This window comes from Phyllobates terribilis, unplaced genomic scaffold (assembly GCF_046119375.1).
Source record: "Phyllobates terribilis strain yellow unplaced genomic scaffold, ASM4611937v1 Scaffold_1__5_contigs__length_1240528914, whole genome shotgun sequence".
NCBI lineage: Eukaryota > Metazoa > Chordata > Amphibia > Anura > Dendrobatidae > Phyllobates > Phyllobates terribilis.
The window spans coordinates 604,203,544-604,230,465 of record NW_027362761.1 but is presented as its reverse complement, the minus strand read 5'-3'; the positions used below and the strand labels follow the sequence as shown (position 1 = coordinate 604,230,465).

General features: G+C 45.6%; 2 protein-coding genes across 3 annotated transcripts in view; both read right to left on the bottom strand.

Moving 5' to 3' along the window:
- Positions 1-1,491: 1,491 nt before the first annotated feature.
- Positions 1,492-4,019, bottom strand: LOC141152657 (uncharacterized). Its single transcript, XM_073637251.1, has 4 exons — positions 3,991-4,019; positions 3,112-3,918; positions 2,793-2,939; positions 1,492-1,807 (listed from the first exon to the last, which is right to left on the bottom strand). Exons 1-4 carry the CDS (start codon positions 4,017-4,019, stop codon positions 1,492-1,494), a joined length of 1,299 nt encoding a protein of 432 aa, XP_073493352.1.
- A 9,889-nt stretch (positions 4,020-13,908) lies between these two features.
- LOC141272353 (uncharacterized) overlaps positions 13,909-26,922 on the bottom strand; it is a 34,827-nt gene continuing 21,813 nt past the window's right edge. For both annotated transcript variants that reach the window (XM_073682973.1, XM_073682984.1), the window contains 3 exons: positions 16,319-16,535; positions 16,034-16,184; positions 13,909-15,515 (listed from right to left, as the gene is read on the bottom strand). In XM_073682973.1, the coding sequence (XP_073539074.1) occupies positions 14,927-15,515; positions 16,034-16,184; positions 16,319-16,535 (957 nt within the window). In that variant the 3' untranslated portion in view covers positions 13,909-14,926. The remainder of the gene's footprint in view (positions 15,516-16,033; positions 16,185-16,318; positions 16,536-26,922) is intronic.

Here is a 26,922-nt window from a genome sequence, read left to right as displayed (position 1 = left end):
AGTCGGCCATAAGCCAGCAAGTGTCGCCGGACCAAAGAGGACCTGCTTAAACATCTGTTGCAGGCACAGGAGGTGCAACAAGTGCAGCACCAGCAGCAGCTTCAGCAACAGCAGCAGCAACTTCAGCAACAGCAGGCTCAGCAGGGACAGTTCCAGGAGCAGTAACTGCAGAGCCAGCAGAGCAGGCAGCAGCAACGGGAGCTGCAGCAGGAAACAAATAAACTTCTGATGCAGCAGATCCAACAGCAGCAAAGACAAATGGAAATCTTGGCAGAGCAGATCCGTGACAGGACGACCGCCACCTCCTCAGATCCAGGTGATGACTCACACATCAGGAAGACGGTAAGAAGAACATTACAAAAGATGACCCCGGGTGATGACGTTGAGGCGTTCCAGACGGTCTTTGAGAGGGTGGCAGAAATTGCCTCCAGAGCAGTGGGCGGAGGTACTGGCGCCATATTTGACAGTCGAGCCGCAAAAGGCCTATACTGACTTGGCCTTGCAGGACGCGGAAGAGTACGCTAAGTTGAAAACTGAGATTTTGGCACGCTTGGGAGTGACTCTGACTGTCAGGGCGCAACGGGTGCACCACTGGGCCTATTGCAGTGACAAACCTCCCCGGTCCCAGATGTTCGACCTCCTACACCTGGTCCAAAAGTGGTATCTTCACAGCATAGACAATTGCCTTCAGATGACCCCAAAGATAAAAGTCTAAGGGGGTCAGATCGGGAGACCTTGGTGGCCATTCAACTGGCACACGACGACCAATCCACTTTCCAGGAAACTGTTCATGTAGGAATGCTCGGACCTGACACCCATAATGTGGTGGTGCACCATCTTGTTGGAAAAACTCAGGGAACGTGCCATCTTCAGTGCATAAAGAGGGGAACACATCATCATGTAGCAATTTCAGATATCCAGTGGCATTGAGGTTTCCATTGATGAAGAATGGCCCCACTATCTTTGTACCCCATATACCACACCGTACCATCAAGATACGAGATGTGCAGCCTCTGAAACAACGGATACTGGAAGCCTGTGCTAGCATTTCTTCTGCGGTGTTGCTATCACTGTGTCAAGAGTGGGAGAAGAGGGTTACATTGACAATCCAACACAATGGGCAGCACTTTGAACACATTTTATAAGTGGTCATAAACTTGTAAAAAACTCATGAAAGAATAAAGTTATGTTAAAACCAAGCACACCATTCCATTGTTTTTCTTATGAAATTCTCAATAAGTTTGATGTGTCACCTGACCCTCTTCCCTTTGAAAAAAATAAAGTTGGATCCAAAATGGCTGACTTCAAAATGGCCACCATGGTCACCACCCATCTGGAAAAGTTTCCCCCCTCCCATATACTAATGTGCCACAAACAGGGAGATGATATCACCAACCATTCCCATTTAATTTAGGTGTATCCATACAAATGGCCCACCCTGTATATATAAAAGTGTTATAAATGTGTAGTTACTCTTTAGTAACATCTGATTTAACTGTTAAAACACTTCCGATATTTTACACGAGTACGGCTTCTCCACTCCTGTGTAACAAGTTCTTTCTGTAAAAATCTGGCATCTCTCTTTTTGAGTTCTTTTATGTCTAAGCCTACGTTTCCACGGTGAGATTTGGGTGAGTTTTTGGTGTTGCAGATTTTGGTGTTGCAGTAACCTATCTCAATTACTGGGTGCAGAAATGCTGCACAAAAATCCTCAACATCAAAAATCTCATCGTGGGAAAGTAACCCAAGATTTGATTTATTTCCCACATTTGGAACATGATTCAGGTTTCTCTCCTTTGTACGTTCCCTGGTGTTTAATAAGACTTAAGTGCAAAAGATTTCTCACATTATAAACAATAAGACTGGGTTTGCACGTTGTGTGTTTGGTGCAGATTTTATGCAGGTAAAATTGGTTGCATTTTACAGTACCAGCAATGTGGACAAGTTTTAATGTCATCTCATCCACATGCTCTGTTTTTTTTTTCGCTGAGGAATCTGCACAGAAATAGTTTTCTGGTGCATTTTTAAAAGCATAGCCTGTTGCAAAAATGCACCTTTTCGGTATGGTTTTACGCATTAATTTCAATGGTAAGGGCTCATACTCATATGCGAGAAAAACGGACGAGTGCAACCCGATACAAAATCGGATTGCACTCTGACCAATGTTATTCTATGAGGCACATCTCATCTGCGATTTTTTTTCTCAGCTGAAATGGGACTGAGATAAAAATCGCAGCATGCTGCGTATATCGGACGAACCTCGTCAATGCAAGTCAATGGGTGCGAGAAAAAAAACGGATGGCATACGGACCATTCTTATGCCTTCTGATTTTTACGGATACATTACCATTCTGTAGCACAGAACACTGTAAATGGTCCTGTAAATGATTGTAGAATAATAGTTGCAAAGAAAAAAAACGCATTGCATATGGATGTCATACGAATGCTAGGTGTGAAAAATCGCATTGTCCTCTCATGAAAATTGCATGACACTTGCATAGCACTCGTCCGATTTTTCGGTCCAGATATCGGAACGTTTTCTTTCACACATATAGGTATGAGCCCTAACCCTGAAATCTGCTTGTTAAACTGCTGGTCTGCAATATTTTGTTGCATTTTTTGCTATAAAACCACATAAAAATCCACTAATAAGTGCAGCAGTATTTATGCACAGATTTCGGTGGCAGGCACAGAGCAGATTTCTATTTGGAAATGCATGTACAAAATTTGCAGGAAATACAAAACGTGTGGACTGACCCTAGAAGTTCTCTGATATATGACTTCTTTTTTACTTAATGAAATACGACTCAACTAAAGAGGACTTCCCACATAATGAACAGGAAAATAGTTTCTCTCCTATGTGACTTCTCTTATGTTTAATGAGAGTTGATTCGTATGTAAAGCATTTCCCACAATCCAAACTTGAATATGCCTTCTCTCTTGTGTGAATTCTTGGATCATTAAAAGGATTTAATATAAAGATCTTATACCTGTAAAAAAATGTTCCATATTCTAGACATAAATAAGACTTGTCCCCTGTGTGAAATCTCTCATATCTATCAAAATTTGATTTATTTATAAAAAAAATTCCCACAGTATTAATATTAGTACGGCTTTTCTCCTGTGTGAATTCTCTGATGATTAACAAGATATGACTTAACTGTAAAACATTTCCCACATTCTGAACATGAATATGGTTTCTCTCCTATATGAATTTTCTCATGCCTGACTAGATTTGATTTATTTAGAAAACATTTCCCACATTTAGAACATGAATACGGCTTCTCTCCTGTGTGAATTCTCTGATGATTAACGAGATCTGATTTAACTGCAAAACATTTTTCACATTCTATACATGAATACGGCTTCTCCCCGGTGTGAAATCTCTGATTTCTAACAAGATCTGATTTATTGATAAAACATTTCTCACATTCTGAACATGGATACTGCTTCTCCCCTGTGTGAACTCTATAATGTCTAACAAGATATGATTTATTTATGAAACACTTCTCACATTCTGAACATGAATACAATTTCTCTCCTGTGTGGATTTTCTGATGTCTAACAAGATATAATTTATTTGTAAAACATTTCCCACATTCTGAACATGAATATGGCTTCTCTCCTGTGTGAATTCTTGCATGTGTAAGAAGACCTGATTTATTTCTGAAGCCTTTCTCACATTCTGAACAGGAGTATGGTTTAACACCCTGAAGCATTTTACCTTTTATACCTGTACTTGTGGTAGCACCCTGAGATTGCTCAGGAGAAGGTTCTTCAATCTTAGGAGAATTATAGAACAGATCTTCTGTATATATATTAAGGGTAATGAGGTTTTCTTGTAGGGTATTTTCATCTTCTCTTTTATAATTTGGCAACAACATGAAGTTTCCACCAGAATTCTCACTGTAGTTTTCTCTTAAGAATAAAAATAGATTTTGTAAATTTTTTTTACAACTACAAAGTTGACAAATTTGTAAACTCACTTACTCGGCTGCAAACACATATTTCCTGGACATCCTACGACAGCACAGTTTGGGTTAAGGTTACTTCATTAGTTAAAAGCTAAGGAGATAAATAAATGGGTTTTTCAGGCTGAGAAGAAAAGTTTGCAGTAGCTCTATGTGACTGTAGTCTGTCAAATCGTGGCAATGTGTGATGTGCACACTGTCATGATTCCACTATATTTCCCTTGTGAGTGGGCGGTCACGTGACCACAAGTATGCAATTTGCATAGTTGCAGTCGCGTGGCAATTAGATTGTCCTCCGATTCTTTCAATACAACATTAAGAGACGCATAGGAGAGTTTGGACGACACGTGAATGCAACTATACAAATTGAATAAAGGGCACATCACACACTGCTACGGTTTGGCAGTCTTCAGTAACTTCGAGTGACGGCAGACCTTTCTTCTCAGTCCAGAAAAAACTTCAATCAGCAATATATTAAAATAATAAGCTAAAGAAAACCTGTTAGTAGATTTATTCACGGACAGCAAGATCAAAATCTGTCAGGATTTCTGTTGCCCTTCTACAGTGTGACCACTAGTGGCCGCTATTGTTCACTTTAATATTGTGCTGCAGTTTCACTCCTTACCATTGGAGGCTGCTGTTATGTTCTGCAATTGTCTTTTACCAAGCTGGCGGATTCTGAATCTATGGAATCCATCTTGTTTCCTGTTTGGGCCCACTTAAAGCTGCATGGACCTTTCACTCATTGCTTGAGTATTGTGTCTAGCTGTTAGCCTTGTTTCAATCTCCAGCTCTTGAACATTCTTACCCAGACTGTTCTATTCATCTACGGATTGTTTCCTACAAACTCCTTTCTATCTCCAAGAACTTTTACTACCGCTTGCTGTTCTTGCTTGTGCTCCTTCGCCAACTGATTTCCAGCAGTACTATGCCAGTATCGTAACAAAGCCTGACTGCACAATTTCGACCAAGTATGTTTAGGGGATTAGAGGTAGAGACCTGACTAATCTGATGACATCTCCAGCTAGCTTCTTCTTGGCCTGCTACAGTTGATTGATGGGTCTCTCCCTTGAAGGGAGAGTCTCAAACAAAAGCCGTTTCTGCCTATTTGGTGTCAGCGCCGTTGTAGATATACTCTGCTTGTTTCGGTTGTATCTTTTACCATGTCGATTTTGGCGTCCAGAAATCTTGTCTGTGCATGCACAGGATTGTAAGTATCGTGAGACTTCTGATCTTTGAACAATTGGCATGGACACTGCTTGGTCTAGTCACTCTCTGCCGGGCAGCCGAGCTTACTGTCCACCAATGTGAGGACTGTTGTTGTCTGAGAGCACATGGCATTCGGTGAATATTTTTACAGTAAAAGTATTTTTTATGTGTTTTTCGGATGGGTAACCTTATTGGGCACGTTCAAGGTGCTCCTGCTCTACATACATATTTAAACATCTTGCTTTTCACACCAGGTGTTCTCTGTTCAGTTGCCGTTTACATGGCAGTTTTTGGGGAGTTTGCTTCACGCATTGTTCTCCTCATTTCTAGGAGTGATCTTGTATTAGGGCTTATTCAGTTGTGTCCATCTTGTGCTTATTATGATTTTTCTTTTTCAGAGTTCTCCGTTCTCTCTTGCTTCTGCTAAGAAAAAGTCCAGATACAGATCTTGAGTTCTTGTTAAAAGCTTCTTCTTGATGACTGCTTAGAAGATCTTTGTGCCAACTGTGTGCCTCCTACTGGAAAAAAAATAATTCCAATCTGTAGCTAAGGATTTCTTTTCATGGCATTGTTCTCAAGGTTCTGATATGTTTAACCAAGGCAAACAAGGTAAGAAAAGGTAGCACTATTCCTGCAAGAGTACACTTTCTCCAGCCTTTTCCATTATGCATGTTCCTGATTCTTTTGATGACTCAGACTTGGGGGTATCAGTGGATTATTATTTATTTTGTATATTGATTGTCCATAGACCTGCCAGGCTTTAATAGTTTATGGTTGAGTCACCCAAAGACAATGAAAGAAAAATCAAGAGAAGCTTTATATTCTTTTCCTACATCTGACAATAGGACCTTTCTTCTTTCTTAGAAGCATTGGTTTGAAACAAACTGGAAGAAGCCAGAGTGGAAAGTGGATTCTAGCTGAAAGTTTAAAGCTGTCTTTGAAATGGACCCCCCAGAGTGGGAAGCACTTTCGAAGATGGATCTGGTCATGGCAAAATCTCTTTTCTTCTGAAGACTCCTCACTTCTGAAGTAACCCAAGGATAGGAAGGCGAATTCATTATTGTAAAAAATCCTATTCTGAATCGGCTGCTATAGCAAATACTTTCAAGGCTACAATTATGCTATAAGGTGTCCTTTGCATTTGGTTAAAGGGAACCTGACATCAGTAGGTCTTTATTTTAAATGTGTCTATGCATTTGCTGCAAAATTGAAGTTTAATATCGGCGACCCTGTCCCCAAAGTAGTCTGGGAGCACCATCAATCATCTCCGCATTTTCCTGGCATCACGACACCCGCAACATGATTGACAAAGCATCGTTTACAGAGAACAGGAAAGAGGAGCAGAGGGATGGCGTGTTGTCACGGTGTGTCAGGTGTAATAGACAGTTGCTCTGGATCTAGCTGTAGAAGTTCACTGTGTTTGGCATTGCAGACACCTTCTTAATCCTTCTTCCTTTAGGACCCAGCAGCAACCTCCCTCCTGCTGCTGATTGACACACCCTTGCCTGGGAGTTAAAAACATTGTTTGCTCCAGGGAATCGCCGGTGATACTTCTATGTACCTTTGTGCAGGTTTGGAGCACTAGCAGTCTGCTAGCTTCTTCTCTGGTGCCCTTGGAGGACAGTTGGCGTTACTCCTCTGGTTTCTGCTCAAGTTAAGTTTATCCCCTTTGTTTGCATCGGGATGTGGTTGAACACGTGTCTGCTTGTAGTATTTGTGTGCGTTCTAAAGTATCGCATACCCGTCTGTCTGATACTCTTCTTCCACTGCCTATTACTAGCAGGCCATGGACACACTTGTCCATGGATTTTTATTACTGACCTACCGGTATCTGCAGGCAAAACTGTGGTTTTGGTGGTTGTAGATAGGTTCAGTAAAATGGTTCACTTTGTCGCATTACCGGCACTTCCGAATGCCAAGACTCTTGCTGAGGTGTTTATAAATGAGATTGTGAAGCTTCACAGGGTTCCCTTTGATGTGGTGTCAGATCAGGAGGCCCAGTTTGTTTACAATTGCTGGAAAGCGTTCTGTTCTCGACTGGGGGTGCAGCTGTCCTTTTCCTCTCCCTTCCATCCTCAGTCGAATGGGCAGACCGAGCGCATTAATCAGAATTTGGAGACTTACCTCAGGTGTTTTGTCTCTGAAAACCAGGAGGATTGGGCATCTTACTTACCGCTGGCAGAATTTGCTATTAATAATCATCGTCAAGAATCTACCGGCAGGTCACCGTTCTTTGGTGCATACGTTTTTCATCCACAGTTTGATATTTTTAGTGGGGGAGGGGCTTCAGGAGTTCCTCAGGTGGAACGTTTTGCATCATCGCTCTCCTCGGTGTGACGGGTGGTTCTGAGTAATTTGAAGATCATAGGAGACAGGTAGAAACGTATGGCTGACAGGAAACGCTCTCCAGGTCCGGACCTGAGTATGAATGACTTTGTGTGGTTGTCTACCAGGAATATCAAGATGAAGGTTCCTTCCTGGAAGCTGTGACCTAGATTTATTGGTCCCTATAAAATAACTGCTGCGTTAACCCAGCAGCGTTTCATCTTGAGCTACCTCAGTACCTTAAGATCTACAATGTCTTTCACAGGTCTTTGCTCAAGAAATATGTAGAACCTCTTGAGTCCTCTCCCCTACCGCCGCCCCCAATCATGGTTGATGGTAATTTGGAGTTTCAGATTTTGAAGATTGTAGATTCTCATCTCCAGCGTCGTTCCCTACAGTACTTGGTGCATTGGAAGGGTTATGGTCCAGAGGAAAGGATGTGGGTTTCAGCATCAGAGGTGAATGCCCCCAGGTTGGTTGATGAATTCCACACCTCTTATCCTGAGAAACCTGGTCCTGAGGCCACTCGTAGAAGCGGGGGTACTGTCACTGGTGTATCAGGTGTTATAGACTGTCGCTCTGGATCTGGCTGTAGAAGGTCACTGTGCTTGGCATTGCAGACGCCTTCTTAATCTTTCTTCCTTTAGGACCAAGCAACGATCTCCCTCCTGCAGCTGATTGACACACCCTTTCCTGGGATTTAAAAACACTCAGTTTGCTCCAGGGAATTGCCGGTGATACTTCTATGTACCTTTGTGCAGGCTTGGAGCACTAGCACTTGGCTAGCTTCTTCTCTGGTGCCCTTGCAAGACAGTTGCCATTACTCCTCTGGTGTCTGCTCAAGCTAAGTTTATCCCCTTTGTTTGTCTACCTTGTTGTCTTTAGTTTGTAGTGGAGCCTGACCAGTGCTCACCCCTCCTCCTCTAGGGCCAAGCTCTAGGGACAAACAGGGCTTAGGATTCTGCTCAGCGATAGGTGTGGAACCTATATAGGAACGGTAGGGTAGGCAGCGTGATATTAGATCTGCCTAGGGGTTTCCACTCTCCCTTTCCCTAGTGTTTGGGCTTCCTTCCCCTCTTCCCTGCGTGTTGCACTTAGTCTTTCCCTCACCTTGCATGACACATGTTCTCTCCCCTGTTCTCTCGGCACATGCTGGTTTGTTAATTATGCTCCGTGGTGGGTGATACCAGTGAAGTGCAGAGATAAATGGCGCTCCTGGACTAGTCTGGGGACAGGAGCACCAAGATTAACCTTCAGTTTTACAACAAAATGGCGTTGACAGAAAATAAATATTGAATAAAATTGCTTTATCGAATTGTGCTTCTGAATTTCTTTAAGATACTCTTCTGGACTTTCTCAGACTTTTTCCCATTTCTTTGGCTCTTAAAGATTCAGCACATAAAGCGTTATGGATTAAACAGTGGTCAAGACATATTCCTGTAAAACACAACTTCTGTTCCCTTCCTTTCCAACAAGTTATATTGTTCAGACTCCAGCTACAGCTCAAGGACATTTTGAAAACCTATTGTCCTTCAAAAATTACTCCAAGTTTTAACTTCCAATCCAAAATGTCAAATCTAAAAAAGAAACCAGTTCCTACAAATTCTCAAAAAGAGAAATTTTAGAAATAAAGCAGGACCTTTTTTATGCCAGTCATTAAACTCAATGGTCCAATAGTTTGTGCACAAAGTAATCCTTAGATGTGGTTCCACATTTTCAAAGAGGAAATGGTATTTATTCCAGAATTTTTCTAGTGCCCAAGTTGGGGAAAAAGTGGAGGCTTGCCATAAGTCTCAAATTTCTAAACAAGTTTCTAGTTATGAAATCTTCACAATGGGCACCATCAGATCAGTAATGGCAAACCTTCAAAGGAGTGACTTCATGGTGTTCATAGAACTTTTCAACGCTTATCTTCATGTCCCAATTTTCCCATCCCACAGAATTGAAATCAATCATTATCAAGACTACCATTATCAGTTCACTAGGTTGTAAAGACGTTATCAGTCTCAAGAAGACCTAACACAAGATAGACCTATACCACAATCTGGAAAATCTTCCATACTCAATACTCTGACAATCTTGTCTCTTTATTTTAAATTTTACTGTTCTGCCAACAAGTTCTCAAGAGAGGACTCAAAGTAATATGCTGAATGAGCAATTTTCTGCAATTAGTGCCAGTCTGAAAGTTTTTTTTTTTTTTGCACCATCCCTTTCTGAGGCATTTTTTCAAGGTCGTAAATGTGTATTTTCCAGTTTCTTCTTGGGATCTCTTTATAGTTTTAGGAATAATATGTAATTCTCCATTTGAACACTTATCTGAAGTAGACCTCAAGTTCCTGTCTTGGAAAACTATGTTTCTAGTTCCCATTTCCTCTGCGAGAAGAGTTAGCGATCTGCAGTCGTTAACCTGCTGAAGACCCGATTTAAAAAATACTAGTTCTCCATATGATGTCTGGTTTCCTTCCTAAAGTCTTATCCTATATGAACAGCAGTTACCCTACCAGCCTTTTCTGAGGAAGAACTGCATGGTTCACCATCACAAATTTAAATCTTCTTGATGATAGAAGATCTGTACTTGCTGATCTACGTAGTTTTACAAAAGAGGAGCAACTTTACTCGAGTTGCAGAATAAAGTCGTGAAACCAGTGATTATTCCCTTTCCAACTGAATGCAGAATGTAGTTGTCTTCTGCTATAATCAAGATCTCCAATAGCCTCTGGTCAAAGCTCATGCTACATGCTCTACAACAGCTTCCTTGGCAGAGTCTAACTATGTCCTTCTTGACCAGCTTTGTAAGGCTGTTATCTGATCAAATCAATCATCAATCATTAAGCACTTTAGCGTAGAGGTGACAAAGAGCAGAGGTGGGTTGGGAAAAGCTGCTACTTGAGTTTCCTCCTGTTTTCTTTAATTGCTCTACAATTCCCATACTGTGCATTCATAGGACATCCAGAAAAGAATAGAACGTGTGACCTGAAATGCTCATATCATGGAGTCAACAGACAGCACATAAATCCCCTCTTGCCCCCAATACCCCAATACAATCTCAAAGACTGACTTATTGGTGTTACCTTACATAGGGCCTAAATAGTTAATTATCACAACTCATTGCTAACTAGTTGTGCTTGTATCTAGGGAAGGAACCTTAACCCATACTGTGCTGCCAACGAACTCTAGGAAAAGAACATGCCAGGTACATTTTATTCTGTAGTTTTTGATGCATATATTTTTTTGTAAAATCAGAAGTGGATCCCGCACGAAGGTAAGTACAAGCTATTCCTGTTGAATTCACTCCTGATTTTTGCCATAAAACCTGTATGTTGGATTCCAGCCTTATGAAGCTTTTTCATAACTTCATAAAATGTATCAATGACATCAGCGATTCCGATCTACACGTTGACGTCATGTAACTAAAACGTGAAAAAGCATAACATTTGTACAGGAAACATCCATCTTCTGAGGGCCCATCAATACTAATAAGGCTTCACATTCACGCAGTAACCTAATATTGTCAGTGACGATCTGTTCCTGGCCACAGACTATTGGTAACAAGATAATATAAGATAAGGGAAAGCACAAATCTCCAGCTGAATCCTAACAATGAGCGTGGTGCAGCCCAACAACCACACCGCCACCGGCGCTCAATGCTATACTGTGTCCTAAGGATGGAGCGCACCAGACCGCGAGGTGATCAAGGTTTCTCCACCTCGGAGAGAAAAAGTACGTTCTATCGAGTGCTAAAAGGGTGGAACTGATGAAGCGGCCTCTGAGTGCAGCCAATCATCACTACAACATGTGAGATAGGGAACACTATGAAACATATAAAAAAAGAAAAATGTTTGGGGCATTCTTTGATCGTATCAATGAATCAATAACTAATATATAACTCAAATACTTTCTGGAAAAAAAATAATACAATTTCTGCCACATGAAACAAGGACTCATAAAACCAAGACAGAGAAAAGAACTCATGAAAAAAATAAAAGTTCTGGCTGATGAAATGCGCAGAGAAAAATATAAAGAAAATTGGTCCTTTGGGCTCCCCGCCGGGACTTGAAGCACCAATTGCTCCTGAATGTCGTAGAATAGAGTAAATCAACGTGTAACCTGGCCTTAGACTCTCCCAGCAGGAGCGGGACAGCATGTATTTCTATGCAGCTGTCACGCTCAGGTTGGGAGAGCCACCGGCCAGTCCAAGCATTGCGTTGCAATCCTTGTCGGAGATGTGACTCTCCCGATACAGGGAGAAGCAGTCCACACCATTGTGAAAACCATCTGATAGCTTTAGTTAAGTCCAGGTTGGTGGTAACTCATAAGGTCCCAAATACTTTGATTGCTAATTATCTCTGCAACGGACAGGAGAAATTAGAAACAAACAAAACAGTTTTATTCAGCTGTTATTACATCGTGTGTCCAGATCAACATGAAAAATTTGGTGAAACGTTCTCTTTAAATCCCTTCTGGAATCTGAGAATTAATTTCTGAGACAGCTTTTGGAAAGAGTCCTGTTTCTCCAGTGCTTTCTTGGGTAATAGCTGATAAAATCCTTCCTGCTCATATCGATTACAACTTCGATGTGATGCTTCTGATCCAGAGGAAGAGAAGAGAGGATGCGGAGCGCCGTCAACAGCAAACACGGATCCACAAGTGCAGGATGAGCCGAGGCGTCTATGCCACCTTCGGCTAGCCTAGCCCTTTCCTGGGACTGATGAAGTCCTATCCCATTTGTTGTTGTTTGTGTGGCACCTTATGAAACCTTACTCCAGTCGTACCACAAGCAGATTTATATCTAAAGACTGACCAGAGCCCAAGGGCAAGGTGAGAATCATTAAAATCCATAAAGACATCTTCGAAGAGGGGACATATCACCCTCGCATTGAACATATGGTAATAATTCTAGCTGGGGAAGTGAGAAACTAATTCTAACTGGGGAAGTAAGAGAGAGCTGACACTTAAATCTCCATTAAAGTATGGACTTCCTCAGTACACATCTCAGGTTATAGCTTCCTCTGATCAAAGCAACGTCTTGAGACGTTTTGGAGCCTGTGATGGATATTGTGGTTTGCATTGATCCGATATTTATGGGAGATATATTTTTGTCGTCGTAGCAAAGGGACGAACATAACACATTCACTCACGTCACCATAAGGGCATTTTAACCCCTCCAACTTAATAACGGTCCGATGGATGGTGCTATCCAGGCCATGTTTCATCTCTATATAAAGGTAAAATCACAATAGGAAACATGACGACAATATCTACCGCCTGAGACCTCCAGGGGCAAAGATATCCTGTATGTTGGGGATCTCAAAATTATAAAAGACCTAGCACATCCCACAACCAGCCCCCATATAAGCTTACCAAGGGGAGCTATGAGGCTATAACTGGGAGCTAATAAAAAGCAGACTTTGGATCTGTGTATTCTGTCAATCCTGGAAGGTACAGCTTGCTGTGGTTCTATCCATTTTCCTGAGGAGTACTTCCCTTCACTAAGCTCTGAGCCATTTCATGAAATCAGGTTTAGTAATTTTCTTTTGTTATCTCTTTTATCCAATGTAATTGCATATACTGTATTGTTTTGTTCCCATTTGTATCATCTTAGTATATTTTTTATAAACACTGCCCATCTTTCTGGATTAAATATAAAATTTAATAGCTCTGTTCCTCTTGTTATTTAAACTGAACTCCTGAAGCCATATGCTACCTGTAACAGGTGTCCAATCGACCTGTATAAACGATTGGTGGTGGCAGCTAGTAGTTCTTTTTGTTACTGTGGAGCTGGCAGTGACCATACTACGGTATATATATATATTACATGCATTGGAATTGGAGGTGTATATACCATACGCTCACTGTTCCCCAATAATCGGCCTAGTAGTGGAAGCACCCTTGTCCTGATGAATGGAGGCAGCAGAGTTGAGTCTCCCTGACAAACTGGTGGCAGCGGTGGGATCTTCATGACTACACCCCGGCTATTGTCTGTGACTATATATATATATATATATATATATATATATATATATATATGCACATATAAACACATGCACCTATATACACACACAAAAACAGGCAAAGGAAGAGATTTTTTAGTCCATGTGTGACTGTGGAGGGGTGATTGGTTATTGTCAGGGGTTCGTCACAAGCACGATCCCGATTACTCACTTCGTAGCTATCGGCAAGCGAGCAGTGAGCATATGGCGTACACACCTCCGAATTCCAATGCATGGAATATGTATATACGCTCCCGTACCATCACTGCCAGCTTCACGATAGCCCATTTAAGATTATTCGCTGCCACCACCGATCAGTTTTCAAATACAATACAGGCCTGATCGGACGCCTGCTTTCTGGTAGAGTATATGGCTTCGGGAGAGGGATGATTATAGAGCACAAGAAACAGGACTATTAAATTTTATATTTAATCCAAAAGGGAGGCAGTGTTTATGAAAAGTATACAAAGATTTTACAAAGGTGAACAATGCAGTACGGAATATACAGTTCCACAAAATAAAAAGAATTAACAAAAGAAACTTACTAGACAAATCGCAGAGACGATGTAGTTAAGTTGGAGGGGAGGTGCTCCAATTCTGGCCGTTATCAAATGGGACCCCTGCTTGTAAAATATATAACTCCTGGCATGAGTATAGATCTTCAGCTGGATCTTTTATGCCAAAGGGGGAACCTGCCCACACACTCCCCTGTGAGGACCTCGCATGGGCTCATCTCTGCCCTTCATGGTTTTAATAAAATCTCTAACTTATGCGATAACTTCTGGCTGGTTGATCGCAGAAGTTCGCAAGTGACACCTTATTTTTTAATACGAATTTACCTTTCTTTAGAGATTAGACGTGACATAGCTGCCATTAGTTATCTCTGCCGTCTGGTGTTACAGCTCACCCGTAGGGCTCTCAATTGCGGAAAAATGTGCATATCATTCCTTAGCTGACCCTGCAGCTAAAAATAGGTGTCCCATTATTATCGGAAGTAGAGAACTTCTGATAATCCATATTTTGTGTTGGTGCCTGCGAGACTGCAGATCGTACACATGTGTAAATGAGAATGTCCTGGCTATTGTGGAGAGTGACATGGATTTTCTTTTGAAGTTTAATGAGCGATTTCCTCTTTAGCCAGGTGTCTACTCATCACAGGCCTCTGCTATTAGGAACTACATTCGCATGTTAATTCGAATTGACAATTGATTTTGCCACCTCAAGTCCACAGGAGGGACATATAGAGTGGAAACAGACAAAGATTTACAAAGGAGAAAAAATTGTCAATGGGTGTAGAGGGAGTATAAATGGCAGAAAGGAAGTAAAGATCAGGAAGAGAATCGACAAGAGAAGAGGAAAAAGAATGAGATGTGAGAGGGGTAGAGAGGAAATAGGTCTGGGAGGGCAGGATGTAATGGGGTGGAGGTGGGACTAGGGATAGGATTGGGATGGAGGATACGACTGGGAGGGCAGGGGTAGTGACTGGGATGGGGGGAGCTGTAGGAATTCCAAAATGGTGCTAAGAAGCCTCAGGCGGCACTCATGCTGCTGCTCCGAAGGCATTAGGTCGATCCAGGGGCTGAGACTTATGAGGAACGGAGTATTTCTTGAAGGGGGAAGTGACGTCCCCACTCCATCCGGCAGCCGATTCAATTCTTCCCTTATAGAAAGGTTCTGTTCTTCCAGTCCCATCATGGCTTCACGTGTGATCCTTGTGAGATCATCTAAGACCTCTAGACGTCTCCTACCGGATCGTTCCCGCCGCAACAAAGGTTCGGACACATTATACATGGCTGACTGATTTGTTCGAAACAGAGCAGATTCTGGAATTTGACACTCAGGTGCCTGAGTGCGAGTATGAAAGATAGAGGGGGCAGTTCTAGGTTCTTCCTCCGGGACCATTACATTTAACACTATTGGTCCCCGAGTGCAAGTATGAGGCGCAGAGGGGCCGGCTCTAGATTCTTCCTCCGGGACAGCTACATGAGAGACTTCTGGTGCTCGAATGCTGGACGTTGTCCTGAAAGGAAGATAAGAATCAATTATTCACCTATTATGGTAATATGTAAACAACAAGTCTACGTGAGGAATCTTAGTAATGAAGATCTAATCAGACACTCATGTTGTCAATTCTCTTTATTTCGAGTGGAGGCAGAGTATTTTGCGATGAGGAGCGGCAGGTGGTGTAGAGCGCAGGCAATGAGGAGCGGCAGGTGGTGTAGAGCGCAGGCGATGAGGAGCGGCAGGTGGTGTAGAGCGCAGGCCCAACAAGAGCTGATGACCAGTGTGAGAATTGATGAGATTTTACTTAAGATTAGGGGATTAGCAGGACAATGTGAGTACCGGTTGTTTTCAATACTGTTACTTTATTTTGCAGTATCGGAATCCGATCTGACCAGCAGCTGATTATGTATCTGCTTTCTTTAAGTCCCAATCGTGGCTCTGCCTCCTGTTAGGGGGCTTCTCGCTGGACCACAGTTATATATCTGAATTAAATACTGGATTGGATCTATAGAATAGAATAGAGGAGATACTTACAGACGCAGATCGGCGCAGCGGTCCAGGAAGCGCAGCATCTCGCTATAACAGTATAGGGGTCTTCGGCAGGGCGCTGAGCCACTTCTTTCCTCCCTTAAATCTCTCATGTAGCGGTCCCTGATTGACCGCCACCGAATCAGAATTTTCTCTCCTTGAAAAAAAAAAATATAAAAAATAAATATAATATTAATCCAAAACTACAATATAACATTAAAAATAAATAGATTTCATTGGCCGCATTATCTCCTCCAGCGACCGACCAGAGCGGCTCCACATACCACTCACCGCTTCTCCTCCTCTGCTCAGGCGTGAGCTCACCCCAGCGGGTGTCAATAGTCCGGTATATCTTCTCCCAGAGGCGGCGGGTGTGGACGTAGTCGGCATGTCTGGGGTCCATTGAATCCCATAAAGGGGCTCTTGCCTCCACCAGTTGGATGAGGAGTTCGTTGTCGATGTCTGGACCTTTGTACGCCTCATCCTCCCTGGTAGAGCCTCTGGGGACCTGGAAGAGTAAGCATATATCCAAACATGAAATTGGATGGTCGCCATTCAGACATGAACTGTTAGAACCCTCCTGTTAGTTTTTTCTATCTTGTGTTTTGCGGTCACGTGACCAGCTGCCTATATATTCCAGCTCCGCCCTTCTGGCTTTGCTGGACTTCAGTATTGTTTGACTGTCTCTCTAGCCAGGTGCTTTTGTGCCTTTCTCTGTCAGTTCGCTTGGTCCTCTGGGACCTCTAGTACTTTTTGTCAGTTTGTCTTTTGTGCTCTGCAACAACTTCTGTTTAGGAGGTGTCCCATTTTGTCCCAGTCCTTAGTTCTTTTAGGGACCCCTCCCTTAATTCTATAGGTCGTTCAGACTAGCCGAGGACTAAGGCGGGTCTGTTCACAAGGAACAGGCAGCCCGCTACATCGTTGGGATTCAGCTTAGTCTTACTGTAGGGACAGCTTTCCCCTATCTTTCCTTAGTTCTTGTTGCAGATCATAACAGTAAGTCCAGCCCAAAAAAAACTAAGGAAAGAAATTCGAGGATCAGTATGGTTTCCGTCCAGGATTTGGCTCAATGCCTGCAAAGATTGTCTCTGGAGGTGGCCGAGCTCCAGCAACACTTGAGTAGCTGTTCTGGAGCGCATTTTGTTGAACCCAAGGTAGGTCTGCCTGATGTTTTTTATGGTAAACAGCAAGATTTTTTTTCCTTTAAAAATGCTTGTTTGTTACATTTTCGTTTGAGACCAAGATCCTCTGGGAATGAATCACAGTGCATTGGTTTTATTATGTCACTTTTGCGCAAAGAACCACAGGGGTGGGCCTTTTCTCTCCAACCTAATGATCCGTGTTTAAGTTCTGTTGAAGAATTTTTTTCTGCTATGGGGCTATTATATGACGATCCTGATCGAATCTCATCTGCTGAATCAGAACTTAGACGTTTAAATCAGGGGTCAGATGATGTTGAAAATTATTGCACACACTTCAGGAAATGGGCCTCAGAAGTTAAATGGAATGATTCTGCGCTGAGATGTTTATTTCTTCGTGGTCTGAGTGAAAGGGTTAAGGATTTGCTAATTGAATTCCCTGCACCTGAGACTCTGCAGGAAGCTATGAAGTTAGCTGTTCGTGTGGACAGGAGACTGAGGTCTAGGGTTAATAATGTAAAAACTCCTGTAACTTCAGGTCCTAGTTCCCAGAAAACCTGTTCTGACAGCGGAGAACCAATGGATGTTACGGCGATGTCACTCCGCTCTCAGGAAAGAGATCGGAGATTCGCCGAGGGTTTGTGTCTTTATTGTGGTAAAGCTGACCATTTGATTAAGTATTGTGAGCGTCGTTTAAGTAAAGAAAAAAAGGTCAGTTACGCCCGTATAGCTTGCTTACGCTCTGCAGGAGTGTTTCTTTCTGGGAGTACTACTCTGCATGGAGATTTGATTGAATTTCAGGTATTTGTGGATTGTGGTTCAACACTTAATGTGATTGATAAAGGGTTTTTGGAAAACCTTAAATTGAAATCCAAACCTTTGTCATCACCTATTTCTGTGATTGCAATTGATAACACTCCTTTGAAATGTATTACTCACAAGACTGCTGCATTTCCTCTCACTATCAATGGAGTTCACCAAGAAATTTTGGACTTGGTTGTTTTGGATAATTTGCCCTCTCCAGTTGTTCTAGGATTGCCTTGGTTAAGACTGCACAATCCTTTACTGGACTGGTCTACTAATGTGATTAATTCTTGGAGTCCGAAGTTCTATGATAAATGTTGTAATGGTCGCATTGCGGCTGTGGAAAAAGGGGAATTACCGGTATGTATTCAAGATTTTTGGAGAGTTTTTTGCGGAGGAGGAGTCGCAAGTTTTACCTCCTCATAGGGATTATGATTGCGCCATTGAGTTTGTTCCTGGAGCTACTCTTCCCAAAAGTCGCTTGTTTAATCTGACTATCCCTGAAAGAAAGGCCTTGGAGGAGTATATAGAGACTAGCCTGGCTGCTGGTCACATTAGACCTTCTAAGTCGCCTGTGGCAGTTGGATTCTTCTTTGTTAAAAAAAATGACGGGGGTTTACGACCATGTCTGGATTTTCGTGAAATTAATAAGATTACCGTACGCAATTCCCACCCATTGCCGTTAATTCCTGACTTGTTTAACCAGTTAGTGGGAGCAAAGTGGTTCTCAAAAATTGATCTCTGGGGGGCATACAATTTGTTACGTGTGAAGGAGGGTGATGAACGGAAAACTGCTTTTAACACTCCGGTGGGTCATTTTGAGAATCTGGTGATGCCTTTTGGTCTTACCAATGCACCTGCATTTTTTCAGAGCCTTATTAATGACATCCTGAGACCTTTGATTGGTACGAATGTGGTTGTGTATTTGGATGACATTTTGATTTATTCACCAGATCTAGAGTCCCATTGGCAGAGCGTACGTGAAGTTTTGCAGTTATTGGGTGATAATTCACTCTTTGCTAAGCTGGAGAAATGTGAGTTCGCTGTGCAGAGAATTAGTTTTTTGGGCTACATTATCTCCAGCGAGAGCTTTGAGATGGACCTGGTGAAGGTTCAGGCTGTGCAGGAATGGCCTAGGCCTATTGGTTTGAAATCGATACAGAGATTTTTGGGTTTTGCCAATTATTACAGGAAATTCATTAAGAATTTTTCTGTAATTGTTAAGCCTCTGACCAATCTCACCAGGAAAGGTGTGAATACTGTCCAGTGGACTACTGAGGCCATTGAAGCGTTTGAGTATCTCCAAGAGAGGTTCAGTTCTGCCCCTATCCTTATGTAGCCTGATGAGACCAAGCCTTTTTTGGTCGAGGTCGATGCTTCATCGGTGGGGGTCGGAGCAGTTTTGTCTCAGGAGAACAGGGATGGAGTACATCCTTGTGCCTTCTTTTCGAAAAAATTTTCGGAAACCGAACTGAATTATGATGTTGGAAATCGGGAGTTGCTGGCTATTAAACTCGCGTTTGAACATTGGCGTCATTTTTTGGAAGGTGCTAAATTTCCTATTCAGGTTTTCACAGATCATAAGAATTTGATCTATCTGGATGCTGCCAAGCGCTTGAATGCCCGTCAAGCTAGGTGGGCACTTTTTTTTCCCCGGCTTCATTTTTCTGTTGCCTATATCCCTAGTACTTAGAATGTTAAAGCCGATGCTTTATCTCGCAGCTTCTCTCCTACGGTCGGTGCCGAGGAGGAGGAGAGCATTTTACAGAAAGGAGTTGTGGTGGCGGCTTTGGACTCCGTTTTGGAGAATGGGATTCTGAAAGCCCAAGATGATGCCCCATCTAACACTCCTCATGGGAGGTTGTTCGTGCCTAGAACCTTTAGGAGAGATTTGTTTGTGGAGTGTCATGAGTCTCGGTTGGCAGGTCATCCAGGAATTTCAGAGACTAAGAGACTTATCAGTCGCAGTTCTTGGTGGCCTGGATGGCAGAAAGAAGTCCTCAAGGGGGTGCGTCACTGTACTGTGTGTGCTAGGTCAAAGGCTTCACATACTCCTGCTGCGGGGTTGCTTTGCCCTCTGGAGGTTCCTAGTGCGCCTTGGACGCATCTCACTATGGATTTTATTACTGATCTTCCTGTGTCCGAGGGTTTTACTGTCATCTGGGTGGTCGTGGACCGTTTTAGTAAGATGTGTCATTTGGTTCCATTCATTAAGTTGCCCTGCGCCAAGACATTCGCTAAGGCGTTTGTTAAGGAGATTGTCAGACTCCATGGCGTCCCCACGGATATTGTTTCGGATAGGGGACCTCAGTTTGTGGCTCGCTTTTGGCGTGCTTTTTGTGACAGGTTGGGAGTCCATTTGTCATTTTCGTCTGGTTATCATCCGGAGTCGAATGGACAGACTGAAAGAAAGAACCAGGATGTTGAACAGTTTTTGCGTTGTTTTGTTGTGGACAATAAAGAGGGGTGGTCTGAGTTTCTACCTCTCGCAGAATTTGCTCTTAACAATCATACATCCTCCTCTGCTGGGTGTTCTCCTTTTTTTTATTGTACTGGGAGACATCTTTCTTTTGGTTCGTTCTCCAAATTGGGGTCGGCGGTGCCGGAGGAGGAGAATTTTTCCGGTGATTTGGAGAGAGTTTGGACTAATGTACGTTGTAACCTGCAAGAGGCTAACAAGAAGTCCAAGAAGTATTTTGACAGGAAACGTAAGGAGGTTTTGTTTACTGTGGGTGACATGGTTTGGTTGTCCTCGAAGAACCTGCGGTTGAGGATTCCTTCTAAGAAACTGGGTCCTAAGATTGTGGGTCCATTTAAAGAGCTTCAGGTTGTTAACCCGTCTGCTGTTAGGTTGGATGTCCCTACTTCCTGGAAGATTAATCCTGTGTTTCATGTTACCTTGTTGAAAAAGGCTGACGTATCTGATAGGGACGCCACTGTCACAGTTCCTCCTGTGGTGGAAGACGGCGAATCTGAAATTTCTCGTATCTTGAATTCTAGATGGCATAGAGGGAGATTACAGTATCTTGTCTCTTGGAAGGGTTTCGGTCCCGAAGACAACTCCTGGGTAAGGACGGATGATGTTACAGCTCCTAGGCTTGTTAAAGCTTTCCACAGGAGGTTTCCGGATAGGCCTGGGCCTGGAAGATCCGGAGGATCCTGTAGCGCCGGCGTCCCTGCCCTCTGCTAGGCAGGGACGCTGTTCCCCTCACCTCCCTGCTCCGTGCCCGGCGTCCTCCTCCCGCTCTGCTGGCAGCGCGCGCTCCTTCCCGTCCACTGTGCTTAGGGCGCGCACGCGCGCTCTCCCTCCCTCTTAAAGGGGCCGCGCGCGCCGTCCTAAGGAGTCCCCGGCCAATGGCCGGAGGACTTCACCATATATAAGGCACCTCCTCCAAAATGGAGGTGCCCGAGCAATGTTGTTGCACTGTTTACTACTCTGCTTCAGCCCTCAGGTCCCGTTGCCAGTTACCTGCCAGTTACCTGCCAGATTCCTGCCTGATTATCCGCTACCTGCCTGCTAGTCTGAGGTCCGAAGGTCTGCCTTACTACTCCTGTCAGTCTGTCTAAGGACCAGTCTGCCCGCTCACCTGGGAGCGCACATCAGCCACCTGCCTGCTTGCCCAAGGTCCGACGGTCTGCCTTCCAACTCCTGTCAGTCTGTCTATGGACCAGCTTGCCCGCTCACCTGGGAGCACACACCTGCTACCTGCCTGCTAGTCTACCTGGAGGCTCCGCCGTCACGTGCTGTGACCACCTGCCTGTCCAGTGACTCCTGCTCGCTCACCTGGGAGCGCTCATCTGCTGCCTGTCTGCTAGCCTACCTGGAGGCTCTGCCGTCACGTGCTGTGACCACCCGCCTGTCCAGAGACTTCTGCCCGCTCACCTGGGAGCGCTCATCTGCCGCCTGTCTGCTGGTCTTCCTGGAGGCTCCGCTGTCACGTGCTGTGACCACCCGTTCATCCAGAGACTCTCGCCTGCTCACCTGGGAGCTCAAGTCTATCATCAGCCGCCACAGTTCGTACCAACCCTTTACCTAGAGACTGCCCCGGTCACTTGCCGTGACCATCTGCCCGTTCATCCAGAGACTGCCCCGGTCACTTGCCGTGACCATCTGCCCGTTCATTCAGAGACTGCCCCGGTCACTTGCCGTGATCATCAGCCCGTTCATCCAGAGACTGCCCCGGTCACTTGCCGTGACCTCCAGCCCGTTCACTCAGAGACTGTCCCGGTCACCTGCTGTGACCTCCTGCCCGTCTTCCCTGGTCGCCACCCGCTCCCTTACAAGGACTGCCCCCTTGTATAGTAGCTCAGAGGTTCCGCCTCCCAGACCCGTTACAGTTTGCTCGGGCCATGGAACCCGGTGGCACCCAAGCTCCCTCGCTCTCGGACCTGTGTCATGAACTGTCCCGTCAAAGGTCCCAACAGGAGTCCATCCTGGGTCACCTGCGGAATGTCAATACTCGCCTGGACACTCTGACTGCTCCACCAGCAACCTCCGCCAGTGCCATGTCTCGCAATCCGGCAGCTCCGCTGCCCACTAATACCATGGTATCCTACCCCGGACCCCGGCTTTCTGCACCTCCTCGCTTCGGAGGCGACTCCGCCCAGGCTCGGGGCTTCATAAATCAGTGCACCCTGCACTTTGAACTATTGTCCCACCAGTTTAACTCCGACCGGGCCAAAATTGCATTCATTATGTCCCATCTCACCGGGGAGGCCCTGGCCTGGCTAAATCCTCTATGGGAGAGAGGAGACCCCCTGGTGTCCAACTTGCCTGCTTTTCTCACGGCTTTCCGGAAAGTCTTCGACGAACCCGGACGGAAGACCTCATCCGCATCATCACTGCTACGCCTCCGTCAGGGAAGTCTCACCATGGGCCAATATGCCATACGGTTCCGTACCCTTGCCTCGGAGCTGGCCTGGGATAACGACGCTCTGGTATCCGTCTTCTGGGAGGGTCTGTCCGGCCGTATTAAAGATGAACTTGCCGGTCGGGACATTCCTACCACTCTCGATGACCTAATAACTCTTGCCACCCGGATTGACCTACGGTTCCAGGAGCGTGCCAAAGAGGTCACCCGTGAGAGGAGGTTACCATGTCTAGCTCCTACTTTTCAGAAACCCGTCACTCCCTCCGTCTCTACCCAGGTACACTCTCCTGAGTCTATGCAGGTCGACCAAACCAAGATGGTCAAAACCCGTCAGGACTTACGCCGTGCCGAGGGGAGCTGCTTCTACTGTGGCAGTAAGGAGCACCGGACCCGTGCCTGCCCGGAGAGGTCGGGAAACGCCTGTGTCTAGGTTCGCTCAGAGAGGTCAACCTAGACAAGAATAAATCCTCTCCATCTCTGCTGCTGTCAGTCTCAATCGTCTGCGGGGAGAACCGTTATTTCGAACTAGCCCAACTTGACTCTGGAGCAGCCGGGAATCTTATTTCACAGTCCCTGGTAGAGAAATACCGCATCCCCACCAAACCTCTGGCTGTACCCTTGTCTGTTGCTGCCGTGGATGGGGGCCTCTTACCACGCCCCATCCAACTCATCACCGAATCCATTACTCTGCAGGTGGGAATGCTGCATTCTGAGAGTATCTCCTTTCATGTTCTGCCTGGACTCTCTCACGCCCTCTTGCTAGGCCTACCTTGGCTCCAGAGACATGCACCCGTGCTTGACTGGCAGACCGGAGAAGTCCTTCGCTGGGGACAGGACTGCCATAAGACCTGTCTGGTTCCCGTCCATCCCGTCCGTCCTTCTCCTACCCCAGCTAATCTACCTGGACTTCCGATTCCTTATTGGTCTTATGCTGATGTCTTTAATAAAAAGGAAGCAGAGACACTACCTCCTCATAGACCATACGACTGCCCTATCGACCTGTTACCTGGTACTACTCCTCCCCATGGGCGTATTTATCCTTTATCCGCTGCTGAGACCCGGTCGATGTCCGAATATATTGAGGAGAATCTGGCCAGGGGATTCATCCGGAAATCTACCTCCCCGGCGGGAGCAGGCTTCTTTTTCGTCAAAAAGAAGGACGGCTCTCTCCGTCCCTGTATAGACTATAGAGGCCTTAACCAGATCACGGTGAAGAATAAGTACCCCCTTCCGCTCATTCCGGAGTTATTTGATCGTCTGAGGGGGGCTAGAATCTTCACCAAACTGGACCTCCGTGGGGCGTACAACCTGGTTCGTATCCGTCAGGGGGATGAATGGAAGACGGCATTCAACACCCGGGACGGCCACTATGAATATCTGGTAATGCCCTTTGGTCTCTGTAACGCTCCTGCCGTCTTTCAAGAGTTGGTCAATGACATCTTCCGGGACCTTCTCTACTCCTGCGTAGTGGTGTACCTGGACGACATCTTGGTCTTCTCTCCGGATCTCCAGACTCACCGGAGGGACGTTCGTCAGGTCCTGCTCAGGCTCAGGCAGAATCACCTCTTCGCTAAATACGAGAAGTGCCTCTTTGAGCAGACCTCGCTTCCGTTTTTGGGCTACATTATTTCTCAGACCGGCCTACGAATGGATCCAGAGAAACTGTCTGCCATCGAGAAATGGCCTCGACCGGAGGGGTTGAAGGCCATTCAGCGATTCCTGGGCTTCGCCAACTACTACCGCCTCTTCATACCACACTTCTCTTCCCGGACTGCCCCAATTTCCGCGCTCACCCGTAAGGGTACTAATCCCAAAGAGTGGCCGCCCGAAGCAGAGGAGGCCTTTCTTTCCCTAAAACAGGCCTTCTCTTCCGCCCCGGTGCTGCATCGCCCGGACTGCAACAAGCAGTTCTTCCTGGAAGTTGACGCCTCCTCCTCTGGAGCCGGAGCGGTACTTACTCAAAAATCATCTTCCGGGAGAATGGTAACTTGTGGCTTCTTCTCCAAACTCTTCTCCTCTTCTGAGCGCAACTATTCCATAGGAGACCGAGAGTTATTGGCCATCAAACTGGCATTGGAGGAGTGGCGTTACCTACTCGAGGGGGCTCTTCACCCGGTAATAATTTACACTGACCACAAGAACTTGGCTTACCTCCAGCATGCCCAGAGACTTAACCCGCGCCAAGCCCGGTGGTCCTTGTTTTTTGCTCGCTTTGATTTTGTTCTTCATTTTCGCCCGGCTGACAAAAACGTCAAAGCAGATGCCTTGTCCCGATCCTTTCTGGTGTCCGATCTCGAGGAAGAACCTAAACATATCATCGATCCCGCCAGAGTAATGCAGGTGGCTCCCGTGAGCCTAAATCGTCTCCCTCCCGGTAAGACGTTCGTATCAGTACCTGATCGGGAGAAGATCCTACACTGGGGTCACTCGTCTAAACTAGCTGGCCACGCCGGTCAGAAAAAGACCCTCCAGCTTATTGCCCGGCACTACTGGTGGCCTACCCTGCACAAGGACGTAATAGACTTTGTTTCTGCCTGTGTGTCCTGCGCCCGCAACAAGGTCCCGAGACACCTGCCAGCCGGACGCCTTCTTCCGCTTCCTGTGCCTGCTGGCAGCATATTGCTATGGACTTCATAACTGATCTCCCCGTCTCTGCCGGTTGTACGGTCATTTGGGTGGTCGCTGACCGCTTTTCCAAGATGGCTCACTTTATTCCCCTGCCTGGCCTTCCGTCTGCACCCGAGCTGGCTAAAGACTTTATCCGCCACATCTTCCGTCTTCATGGCCTGCCCCTCCACATCGTGTCGGATCGTGGGGTACAGTTCACCTCACGTTTCTGGAGAGCCACTTGTAAACTGCTAGACGTCACCCTGGACTTCTCTTCCGCTTACCACCCACAGTCCAATGGTCAAGTGGAGCGGATCAATCAGAACCTGACCAGTTACCTCCGGCACTTCGTTAATGCCCATCATTCTGACTGGGTGGATCTCCTACCATGGGCCGAGTTCTCCTATAACAATCACGAGAGCGAATCCTCCTCCAAATCCCCGTTTTTTGTAGTCTTCGGTCAGCATCCTCGGATTCCTTTCCCTGTCTCCACCTCTGTGGACAACCCGGCTGCGGAATCTCTCGTTAGCAAATTTTCCTCCATTTGGGAGAGTACCCGATCCGCACTCCTCCAGTCGTCCGAACGGATGAAAAGACACGCTGACAAAAAACGCCTGGATCCTCCTCAATTTCGTCCTGGAGATAAAGTCTGGCTCTCGTCTAAATATGTCCGACTCAAGATACCTTCTTACAAGTTAGGGCCTCGGTTCATCGGTCCTCTGGAGGTCATCAGTCAGATCAACCCTGTGGCCTATAAATTAAAACTCCCGGCCAACTTACGGATCCCTAACTCCTTCCATGTATCTCTCCTCAAACCTGTGGTACTTAACTCTTTTTCCAAGTCTACAGGTACGCCTCCTGCTCCGGTTTCTGCTGAGGACGAGTTTGAGGTAGAGAACATTCTTGCCTCCAAAAGGGTAAGAGGAAAGACCTTTTTTCTAGTAGATTGGAGGGGGTTTGGTCCTGAGGAGAGAACGTGGGAGCCCCGGGAGAACATCCATGCCCCTCTTATCCTAGCTAAATTTCTGTCTGGCCTAAAAAAGGGGGGGCCTAAAGGGGGGGGTACTGTAGCACCGGCGTCCCTGCCCTCTGCTAGGCAGGGACGCTGTTCCCCTCACCTCCCTGCTCCGTGCCCGGCGTCCTCCTCCCGCTCTGCTGGCAGCGCGCGCTCCTTCCCGTCCAATGTGCTTAGGGCGCGCGCTCTCCCTCCCTCTTAAAGGGGCCGCGCGCGCCGTCCTAAGGAGTCCCCGGCCAATGGCCGGAGGACTTCACCATATATAAGGCACCTCCTCCAAAATGGAGGTGCCCGAGCAATGTTGTTGCACTGTTTACTACTCTGCTTCAGCCCTCAGGTCCCGTTGCCAGTTACCTGCCAGTTACCAGCCAGATTATCCGCTACCTGCCTGCTAGTCTGAGGTCCGACGGTCTGCCTTACTACTCCTGTCAGTCTGTCTAAGGACCAGTCTGCCCGCTC